We start from the raw sequence: 12500 nt of genomic DNA on the forward strand, positions 1-12500 counted from the left end.
ATCCAGAGTAGGCGCTCTTGGCGCTCATTAATTTATACTCAAGAAATGTCGGGAGAATGCGAATAAAGAGCCATAATTCAAAGGACTCAACAATGCGCTCAGCAGCATGCGGACTCGAAACAAATAGCTCCAGTCGACTGTCATAGCACCGGAGAGTAAGACAAGAATAGATTTATGCAGTGTATCCAGTCAATAGCCATATCCGGAAAGACACGTATATCTAAAAATTTGACCAGAAAACTCATCCTTCAAATATCGATCGATTTAAACAGACCTGCCTAGTACCACGAAAAATTCGTAGAAATACAAATGTTTGTTTCCCGCTACAGAGCTGCATAGATCTCTGTGACTCAATAAATCTTGTTGAAAAGGAATGCTTAGCTCCATAGAACCTATATTCAGGACTTTGAAGCATTTTGGACCATGCTGAGAGCAAATTGTTTATGTATAAAGCTATTTAAAGTGATTTTTTCTTTTTCCCCTTGGAAACTACGAATAAAAAAAAAATATCAAGTAGGCAGCTAGATTAAAATTACCCTCATCTTGGCTAACATTAATACTCTCACACCTGGGGCCTCCCGAGGTACTTGTCCAAATTCGATCCAATCAGCGCAAGCCTGACCAATTGTCTCAATCTGATATTGCACAGGTTTCGCAAATCAAACGTCTTCGTCATCACGTCAGCAGCTTCTTCTAATGGTCTTCCTGCCCACCACGAGAGATCAAAAGTCCCTATCCAAGAGGGTAGTTTTTTGTTGTTTTTTTTTTTTTTAATTTTATGGCGCTTGAGACATCAAGTACGTCATTCCAGCGCCAGTAAAATAAGAAAATTGGATAGTCAAAAAAGTCTAGATTTACAACTAAAAGCTCGAGAATAATTTAGACAACAGGGAATGGTAGTTCAAATAGGGAACAGATGTAGATTCAAAAAGCACACTATCAAAATACGGTACTTAGTTTGAGATCACCTAAAAGTTTCATCCAGACACAAAGGTCCCCACTAAGAGGAATACACTTAAATGTTTACACATATTTATAATATATAAACAAAAAATAGCACGGTGCATAAAGGAGAGATGATTTACAAGGGGAAAAAATGTATATACATTTGACTGATATTGATTCCCTCTCAGTCAGTGCCAGGACAAAACCAAGTAATCTCATTCCAAGACAAACACAGAAAGCAAGTTGGAAAACAGATTTAGGGAGATAGAAGACAATAAATGACCTCCTGCCCACCATGGGAGGTCAAAAGACCCCACCCAGAGAGAAAGAGAGAGAGAGAGAGAGAGAGAGAGAGAGAGAGAGAGAGAGAGAGAGAGAGAGAGAGAGAGAGAGAGAGAGTAGCTTCAATACGAGCAATATTAAATGTAAAAAGAAAAAAAAAAACAAAGAAACGAAACAAATTCATAATTTTCATTTTTTATTTCATATTTTATTGGCAAACGTCTATTTTTACGACTTTTTTTTTTCTTTTCTTTTCAATCAAGATTTAAAGATATTCATGTGTGTGATATCAATCAACAATTTAAATTTATAGAAATACGTATGTCGATAGGAAAAAAAGTAACAAGTGTTTGATAATAATAATAATAATAATAATAATAATAATAATAATAATAATAATAATAATAATAATAATAATAATAATAATAATAATAATAATAATAATAATAATAATAATAATAAAGTTAAGTCATAAATAAATTATTCGACGAAGTCTAAAAAATTATAGTAACAATCCATTCAAATTCAACTCTCTCTCTATTTTCGCCGTCCCCTTCCTCTCAAACCAGTCCAACATAAATCAATACTCATTGAACCTAAATATTTAATAGAGCAATACAATCCCCAAATCAAATTTTCAAAATCCCACACCCTTGTTACAAAATTACATATTATACAGATTTCCCCCTTTTCTGTTTAGGATAGGTGCACGGTGCCAGCATCTAGGACATAAGATTGGCAGGGAGCCATGACCCAGCTGAAAACTGAAAAACGAGTTGTTCTGACTGGCTTTGTAATGGGAATGCGAACAACGGTAACCGCATTCATACACACATTCGTATTTTTCAAACCAAAATGAACTGAAAGACTGTGTCAGATTTGACACACCATGATCATGTGAAACCCCACCTGTGTTGTTCACGCTCTAAAACTAAAACAAAATATCAATTACAACTTTAATTTTTTAAATATTTATTTTATTATAGGAAAGTGACAGCTCTCTCTCTCTCTCTCTCTCTCTCTCTCTCTCTCTCTCTCTCTCTCTCTCTCTCTCTCTTTTTATTTTTTTCACACACACACAATAAATTGTGAAAAATGTTATCATACATAATGGTGAATGAAATAAATGATAAAAATAATGATGACTTGACGCAAATAATATCGATATCAACGAGTAAAACAAGAACTTCAACACAATAACCACAACTCATTCAATAATTTTATACAACTCAGTCATGGATCCAACTCACACCATGTACTACTAATACATGTACACAGTATGACAAACCTTTAAATAATGAATATATGTGACTCATCGTCCCAATCTGGTAAATTATCAAAATAAATCAGATGCCAAAGTATAAAGATCTGGATTTAAAATGACCCGGATTAAAAAATTAAGGGTACCGGTATAATAGTATTCTTGCTGATTGGAAAAAGTTATTATTCAACCAAAATATGATGATTATTATTTTTTGGCAACAAGTCAAATTTTAGCACCTTAATTCCCGACATCATATTGTTTAGAGGCGATCGGTCACATATATCATATTGTATTCAGCATTGAAAAAAAAAAAGAAAAAAAATTAAGAGCGAGAGGATTCTAACCTACACGAGCCCATATTTTAAACTAAAACTTATAGCTGAAGAATAAGGGTAAGTTCAGCTCAAGAGAAATCTTTGCCTCTAGGACTTAAAGACCATCCAGTCATAACAATTGGTTGTGAATTGGTTATACTTTGGATGACAAGTAAATCACAAAGTACGGTACTTTTCGTAAGATCTAACTTGGAACAAGCTAGCCAATAGTTGCAGAGTTGACAGAGCATTTTTATTTTTAAAGTTTTAACATAGGCTTGACCTAAGGTTGTTTGCGTGAGTGCGTAACGATTAAGTATTGCTATCGGGCACTCAAGACTTGTGAAATAACTCCTCATTTCTAGAATAAGAATTTCGAACAAATAGAAAAATAAAAACAAACAAACAATAAAAATTTTAAAATATTCTCTAACGAGGGTGACATGCTTTTAATTTTAACATTCACGTTCTAAACTGAAAATAAATGTTATAATAATAAAACACAAGTAAAATATCCAAAAAATCTGTTTTTAGAAAGAAAAAACATTAAATGAAAGACAAGTAAAAATTTAAACAAAAAGTATTCATTTTTTTCTTTAAAAATACACCCTTAAACGGTTATAAAGCAAAAACGGAAAACTTTTGGAAACAAATCCTAAAGGAAGAAATAGACATTTTTATTTAACTTATTGTCTGGGTATCTTTTGACCTTGGAATGTAAAATACTAATAATGTGTTTTTTTTTTTTTTTGGTTTTTATTTAAATAGACCCACAATGAAAGAATGTATAGTGCTCCTGTTTCTTCACTATAACCGTTTTGGCGTGCACTAAAAATCTAACAAAACATATATCACATTTTTTCTCAACATAAACATTGAAAAACAAAAAAAAAAAAACAATTTTTAAATATTAATTAAAAATTAATTACAAATTTCTAATTAAGAGTTCACCAATCATCACAAATCTTGTAAGTAAATCACGACACAGCCATTCGTGGAAACGCATTACATACAATAAATCATGACACAGCCATTCATGGAAACGCATTACATACAATCTCTGTAAGTAAATCACGACACAGCCATTCATGGAAACGCATTACATACAATCTCTGTAAGTAAATCACGACACAGCCATTCATGGAAACGCATTACATACAATCTCTGTAAGTAAATCACGACACAGCCATTCATGGAAACGCATTACATACAATCTCTGTAAGTAAATCACGACACAGCCATTCATGGAAACGCATTACATACAATCTCTGTAAGTAAATCACGACACAGCCATTCATGGAAAGGCATTACATACAATCTCTGTAAGTAAATCACGACACAGCCATTCATGGAAACGCATTACATACAATCTCTGTAAGTAAATCACGACACAGCCATTCATGGAAACGCATTACATACAATCTCCGATGTGCAACAACGATTTCAAGTTAAAATAAAAACGACAATAAAACATGTGAGTAATGCCCTCAAACACGCCATTCATCATACACACAATATGTAACCCACTGCCTCACACAAGTATAATGTTAGGGAGAACCAATCATCGAAATTTATTTTTAAAAAAGAAAAAAAAAGATTTTAACATCAAATTTATCAGTGTGTGATATTTTAGTTTTAAAGTCACGAGCAATTATAACATTAGTTTGCTCTAAAAATAATTTAGGGGGTCCAGATGGCTCAATTGGTAGGATCGATCCAAGGTGAAGGGTCGAACATTTTTTTTCTGGTATCCACCCCCCCCCCCCCCCTCACACACACACACACACCTGTCCACCCAGCTGGGTATGTTAGATCTGGTGAAACGTATTATGCGATAGACTAGCATCCTATCCCTAGGATAGTAAGCATTTGCTGTTGTCTGTTTCATGCTAATGGCTAAAGAAACCGAGATAAACTCTGGCTCAATGGGCCTTATAGTTCTGAAGGACAACATTAAACAAATAATATAAACTAAATACAACTATTATACTTATTCCATTCTTATCAAAAGTCTCCCCCAGATAAAACTGTCTTGTGGCAGTCGGTCATATTATGGTCAGTACTTAATCATATCTTTTTCTCTCAACACAATCCAAAAAAAAAAAAAAAAGTATTCAATCACTGTCCATTTCTATACATTTATTTAAATAAAGAGGGGGGGGGGGGGGGGGAAGAAGATTAAAGAAAGGCAAAACGTTTAAACTGCAATCCACTAAGAAATATCTACCAATACCCCATGGAAACAAATAAATAATATAGAATTAAAAAGGAAACTTAACTTAGAAATATGTTGAGGACCATAATCATGTAAAAATTCAGATAAGAATTATTTGAGATGGATATACGTTATGTTATGTGAATGAAAAATAAAATTTAAAAAGATTGAAATATAGAAAAATGCATCTGACACCTCCTTAACACACCCCCCCCCCCCCCCCCCCCCCCCCCCCCCCCACTTCTCCCTCTCTCTATCTCATGAAACACACAAACTCCACATTGCCTGTAAATAATAATAATAAATTAGTTTCTAATTTGAACAAATCATTGTTAACATATTTTAAAAGTCATTAATTAAAAATCAAACTGGCATCGTATGATTACTATTAACGTACAATAAACCAGTCTACCACTGCTATAAATAGATAATACATAATTTATTATATACCATAATATACCTAATAACATTACATTTCCTTTAGTAGGTCTGTGTCAAAGTTCAAGTAACTCACGCTTCAAAAAACGCTTTTTCAATTGTAAACAACGTGATAGACCTGTAAAGGTCATAGTCTAAAAGCGATTACTTCCCATTACACAAAAAAAGAGAGCGCTATTATTACAGCAGACGGTCTCCTGTGTTATTGTTATATAATAATAATAATGTAATGCACACATTTTACCCTCTAGTCTGTCGCCACTTATCTCTGATAACAGATCAAGGAGTAATGAAAACAAAAACTTTCTGGACAAAAATAAACGGTCCAATTTGATAAGCGATTTTGAATAAACAACTGGCCTGGGTAAAAAAAATACTTTTTCTTTTCTTCTCTCTATTTTAGAAAATGCTTCTGCAGGCGTACACACACAAAAAATATAGAAATATTAAAAATGTTAAGTTTTATTTATATATATATATATAAAGAGTAAGTATAAAGGTAGTAGACTACACAGTGTGTTCAAAGTTAGAATATGGTGTTAACTCATTCTTGGTCCAAAAAGGCAATATGTCATTAAATCATTATGTGCATCTTGGTTACTCCATCATGAATTATTCGTCCAGATACTCTCTCCCCCCAAACTTAATCATTAGTTTATTTGGCCCATTGAGACACTGATGAGAAATATATATATATATATGAGAGAGAGAGAGAGAGAGAGAGAGAGAGAGAGAGAGAGAGAGAGAGAGAGAGAGAGAGAGAGAGAGAGAGGGGGGGGGGGGGGGGGGGGGGGGGGGGAAGAGAGATTTAGAGCCAGAAAAAAAGAGGGGTTGACAATGTTGTGGCTGTTGCTAGCCACAGTTCCAGTCAACAGAAGACCTATAATTACGATTACTCTATAACTATAACCCTAATGACATAATAAATTCTATGCTCGAGTAGGAGTTATATTCCTGCCCACCTAAGGCCTTCGCCACAACACGCTCAATTGGACACTACATGCCTGGGTGATTTTAGAATGCTAAGAAAAAAAAGCTAAGGAATTAGCAGTACACATTCAAATTCATGGCTAAAAGCTATGGAATTAGCAGTACACATTCAAATTCATGGCTAAAATATATGGAATTAGCAGTACACATTCATGGCTAAAATCTATTTCTATTTATCTTTATCCCCCACACAGCTTTTGATAAAATAAACATATGTAGAATAACAAAACAATTTATAAAGAATTGCCTTTAGACTTTAGACCTATAATAGTTGCAGAAATGTCTTACATTCATTAATGTTCTAGCTATATAAAAAATATAGGTTAACTGATATTTATATCTTATATTATGAGAACTACACTATAGTGTGAATAAAATCCAAGCCAATGTCGCTATTGAAGTCAATGGATATTCCCAGGCCATTCATAGTGATTATTATAATTCATTTTCTCATGAATAACCTTATATCTGGCCTTTTACACTATTCAAAAGTAAATTTGGTCCATGCCCTGCCATAAATAGAAATGATAAAAACATCAAAATAAACAGGTCACAATGATAATAAGAAAACAGAGTAGACTATATGTCAATCGATGACACTAAATTGTATTCAATTCATCATAAGTAAGTCACTCTAATCTACACCCCCCAAAAAAAAGGGGGGGGGGGGGGGGGGAGAGAAAAGCTGTGCCACTTCAATTTTTAACCTTAGATTTGCAAACCGGCTCATGATCTGTGTGTGGTAGTGGTATGTACTGACATGGAAATTAATTCATACAAAAGATAAGCAGACCTCAAAATTCAATGCAATCTTAAAAACCCTCAACTACAATTTTCTTTCTCTTTTAGGTTAGTTTAGCTGATCAACATTAGTAACATCACCTAGGATTCAAACAAGGCGTAAAGTATAAAAATAATAGACAGAAAGGAATGTAGGATCTCGGCCGAAAATCTGGGTGCCATGTCTTGGGTGATTTACCTACCAAGACCTTAGACATACTTTTGAAGCAGATAAGTAACGAATGACTAAAAGAAAATAATCCTCTGCCTTTTCTAGCATGGAATATCATGAAGTGGACCTTGGATGTAAGGTTAAGAAAAAAACAAAGAAAAGTAACAAGCACTCGTAATGGCACGACAAATTCAGTGAAACCCTGTATGTAATGACCAGAAACCTTGTTAGATCTGAGTTCAATTGTATCATTTCTATTCAACAAACACCTTATATTAACCAATGAATGGTTCTGGTTGGAAGCCGGTTATAAAAGTTGACAGCTCTATATTTCAATCTCGCTTAGACCATCTATTTGCTGGATAAAATGAAAAAAAAATGAGAAAAGAAAAAGAATCCATTGCCTTCATGAACGACGCAAAACAGTAAATAATCCTTCTTTTTCAGGCACTATATTTAATGTGTCCGAAAACTTTCTCCAGGTTTAAAATGAGGAGAGAAAAATTTAAAATCTGAAGTCTGCAACTAGAATAAGAAGTTGTAATCATAACATACGGTAGATTTTTGCGACTAAAGTAATCGTAATCCATAATCAGTGGTATGACTGGAATTATACCAGATAAATCGTGTGGTTTGATTACAATTATAACTTTCAATTACCTACATTCCTAAGTTCAATCTTAACAACTTTCCAATAACATCACCTCATCACTGCATTGCCATGAATGAGCACTCAAATCACAGTTATTTGAGTAATGAGCACACTTGCAAACACTCCTTTCGACATATAGCATATCATTTTTGTAAATGTTTAAAATTCATAACATTTAAAAATAAACATTATAAATAAATCATGACATCAGAATGGAATAACAGTGATCAGCACATCAAACTCATAGTCACTGCGATTGCACATAATTCAAAATAAGACAATGCTGTAAATCCTAGTTATTCTGCCCTCATTTACACAAAACCTTGTTTTTCATAAATTCATACATGTAATGGTCCCAGACATGGCCGTATACAACAAGATTTTATCATACGGTACTCTCTTTTGACAACTTCATTGATGATGAAATTCAATCGTGTTCTAAACCACTTGCTCTGAATTGGAGAGCATAATTTAACTTTATTTGAATAGGCAAAAGCATTAACAGCAGATCCTCTAATCAAGAAGACTAATAATAATAAGGCGGCGTTTTTATACACCTCCGTTGGAGGTGTACAAAAATGCACTGTTTTTATACACCTCCATTGGAGGTGTACAAAAAACGCACCGTTTTTATGCACCTCCGTTGGCGGTGATGGTAAATTAATGAAAATGTTGCTGCATACGTCCATGAGGTTGAAATAGTTTTAGATTGTAGTTTAGCACGCTGCTTAGTGATTACCGATGTACAATGATAATAAATTAAAGAATAATAACAATAATTTAAAAAATCAAAAGTAAAAAGAAACATGGCACACAAATACTGATCTCAAATAAATAAATAATTTTAGAAAATTAAAATCGAAGTTTTTAAAAAACATGATAAAAAATTTTGAAAAAAAAAAGCAAGAAAAAAAGCAAACAAAAACAAAGTAAATAAAAAAAAATGTCGACAATGGGAATCGAACACGGTACTTTCAAGGTTAGAGTCTGACAGCTTGTCCACTGCGCTACGGAGCCACCTGACTGTACATTACATTTAATAAGGTCTTTCTAAAACATTATTTTACCTTCAATGCAACTTCTATTTTCTGGTTTTATATTTTGATTTTTTAAATTATTATTATTTTTATATAAATTTATTAACAAAAACATCCTACAGATGTCACAATATAACTTTCGCCATGTCCAAATACAGAAACACAATATCGCTAATGAAATTGGGTGGAATGCGCATGCGTGACGGAGGTGTATAAAAACGATCCGTTAAGATACACCGTCAACGGAGGTGCATAAAAACACTACGTAATAATAATTGCCTATCTCAGATAGCTCTAAACTATGATCTATTTATCCTGTCATATTTAAATATATGATCCGATGATCATAACAAAATATAGCCTCTTTACTATGTATGATAAAGAAATTGTATAATTAAATCATTTCATCATATTATAATAAAATCTAAATGCATAAACTTCACAATTAATTAGTAACGAAATATACCTGCCTAAATGCGACTTGAAAACATACGATACATAAATGAAACATTCAGTGGGAAAAATTGCATCATATTCTTGTAATGATAAAGACCTTCTATTCTGATTTGCATCACATAAGTAGACAAAAGCAAAAATTACAATCGCATCAACATCTAATCAAGCAAAACTTGCATCTCTGTTCACTCTGTGGCACTTGTATGAAAAACAAATAAAAACTTTGTACATAATTGTCAATTTAATAAGTAGTTTAAAGTTTTTTCCAAGAATTCAAATAAAACACTTGTGACTATCTAAGTCATTAATCAGAAGTGAGCAACTTTCTGATTCTGAGATTGCTGAATTCCTTCTGTGACATTTACACATGCTCTTTGACGTTGAACGGGTTCATTCCAACTTAATTGAAACGAATGATAAATATCGTGAATGAAATGAAGATGGCGTTTCTGTTAGTGATCTTAATGTCAATGTGATTGAACAATATTTACAATGAAAAGTTCACTATTAATGTAGGCGCTATATCGAAAGTGAAATATGAATCATCACAGATTGAACGATGAAACTGATGAAATACCATTGTGGGGAGGTGAAACTTCTGACTCGTATCTGTGGCACAGAATCTTTGCGGTTTCTGTCATTTGATGTAAAAGTCCAAATAAACCACGAAGATGATATCTGAAGGCCGCTGCTGTTTTACGAGCTGTTTCACTGGATGGGTCGGCTTCATCATCAACATCACAATCATTTGTTTTGATCTCTTCCTCCGAGGACGAGGACGGACCGGCGATTATTTCTCTTTTTATGGCCTGCAACATTGCATAGAAATGATAAAGATCCCCATTGGCATGCATGGCCTGCACGATAGCTTTGTTATTATTATTGTTGTTGTCTTCTTCGTTGATATCAGGAATTGCATTTATGTTGAGATCAAGATCTCTTAGTCGGCAAGGAATCATAACTGTGTCGTCCATGGTGTTCACTGCCTGAACAAATCGATTGATAGCAGTCATCAAAGAGTGACTGTTATCGATGCTATGGCGATTTGAGCTATTCATATTCATACCTGAGAACGGGGTTTTTTGAGGTTCCAAATGGAAACTAATACAATCACTATATCCAGTAATTATGGAATTAATCAAAATTTGATGGAATCAGTTGTCACAGGCGAATATAACACACGTCTTGATCATCCGACCTCCTGTGGGAAGAAAAATGAGCTTCAATTCCGACCTAACCAGTATCCAGCTGACTGGTGAACGTAGGTTTAAAGCTGTCCGAAGAAACAACCGATAAAGCTCACAATAATTATACCAAGATTTGTTTAGTAAAGTAAAAACTGACAATTTTGGCAATTTAAATGAAAACTAGCTTGTTGTTGTGTTTAACAGGGTAGGAGCTGACAACAATAACTTTTGTTTGAATGAAGGCCCCCTTTATAGCGAATGAGATCACCCCAGGGTTGCCAGATTATTTTTCAACAAAATGCCAGGGGAAGACTCAAAAAATGCCAAAACACTCAAAAAGATGCCAAAGTCTGTTGACTCCCACCCCCACTAAGAAAACTACTCACTTTTGATAGACAATTTACTATCATATCCTGGTGGCTTGCGTGTTTTCTTTTCTTTTTCTTTTATTTATTTTTTTTTTTTTTTTTTTTTTTTTTGAATTATACTAAATTTCCTGTTGGGGTAATTATTTACCTACTGACTACTAAGTGGAGTGCTAAACCACTACACCACGGTTGGATTTTAAGAATGAAAAAGAAATGTGAAGATGTTTGTTTTTACGCGTTTAGAAATATTAAGAAAAGGTGTCATTTGAAGTATAATATACAAGAAAAGAAAATGCCAAATGAAAATGCCAAATGCCAAATGATTTTTCTAATGCCAAACGGTTTTCAAAAATGCCAGATTTTTGGAATCTGGCATTTAAAATGCCAAACTGGCAACCCTGGATCACCCTGCCTCAACATACGAGGTTGTGAAAGGTCACTGTCCTGCTCTGTGATTGGTTGAAATTTATCATGAGGAGAGTGTGTGTTCTATTATTTCACCAAGGACGCTGTGTATGGTATCTAAGGTGGTGGGCCGTGACACCAATGAATCAACCAAGGTGTGCCGGTGTGAATCAAGAGGAATGAGAGGCGGCGTGAGATGATGATGAAATCAGAAGTGACCACAGTAATGGTGTCATCTTCATGTTGAAGGGAAATTTTTGGAGACGAAAACGACCACGGGATCGATACTGAAGTTACATACCTACTTGCACTACGTACAATCATCAACGTCATTCCAATTTATTCTTTTTAAAAAATCGAATATCTAATATTGATGATGATGATGATGATGATAATAATAATAATAATAATAATAATAATAATAATAATAATAATAATAATGATAATAATAATAATGTTAATAATAATAATGATAATAATAATGATAATAATAATAATAATAATAATAATAATAATAATAATAATAATAATAATAATAATAATAATAATAATAATAATAATAATGATGATGATGATGATGATGATGATGATGATGATGATGATGATGATGATAATAATAATAATAATAATAATAATAATAATAATAATAATAATAATAATAATAATAATAATAATAATAATAGATAACAACAACCATTAGAATAATGATAAATGGAATGTGCAATAGTATTAGTAGTAAAAGATTAGCAGCAACAGTAGTAGTAGTAGTAGTAGTAGTAGTAGTAGTAGTAGTAGTAGTAGTAGTAGTAGTAGTAGTAGTAGTAGTAGTAGTAGTAGTAGAAGTAGTGGTAGTAGTGAGTAGTAGTAGTAGTAGTAGTAGTAGTAGTAGTAGTAGTAGTAGTAGTAGTAGTAGTAGTAGTAGTAGTACTAGTAGTAGTTGTAGTAGTCGTTGTTGTTGTTGTTGTAGTACCTAGTTGTAGTAGTTGTTGTTGTAG

General features: G+C 33.2%; 1 protein-coding gene across 1 annotated transcript; it reads right to left on the minus strand.

Annotated features, from left to right (window-relative positions):
• Positions 1 to 6245: 6245 nt before the first annotated feature.
• On the minus strand, positions 6246 to 10962 carry LOC144980890 (mid1-interacting protein 1A-like). Its single transcript, XM_078928790.1, has 2 exons — positions 8691 to 10962; positions 6246 to 8609 (listed from the first exon to the last, which is right to left on the minus strand). Exon 1 carries the CDS (start codon positions 10607 to 10609, stop codon positions 10091 to 10093), a length of 519 nt encoding a protein of 172 aa, XP_078784916.1. The 5' UTR covers positions 10610 to 10962; the 3' UTR covers positions 6246 to 8609; positions 8691 to 10090.
• Between the last annotated feature and the right edge of the window lie 1538 nt (positions 10963 to 12500).

The sequence above is a fragment of the Berghia stephanieae genome, chromosome 10, assembly GCF_034508935.2.
Source record: "Berghia stephanieae isolate SIO BIC M18660-M18661 chromosome 10, UCSD_Bste_1.3, whole genome shotgun sequence".
Taxonomy (NCBI): Eukaryota; Metazoa; Mollusca; class Gastropoda; order Nudibranchia; family Aeolidiidae; genus Berghia; species Berghia stephanieae.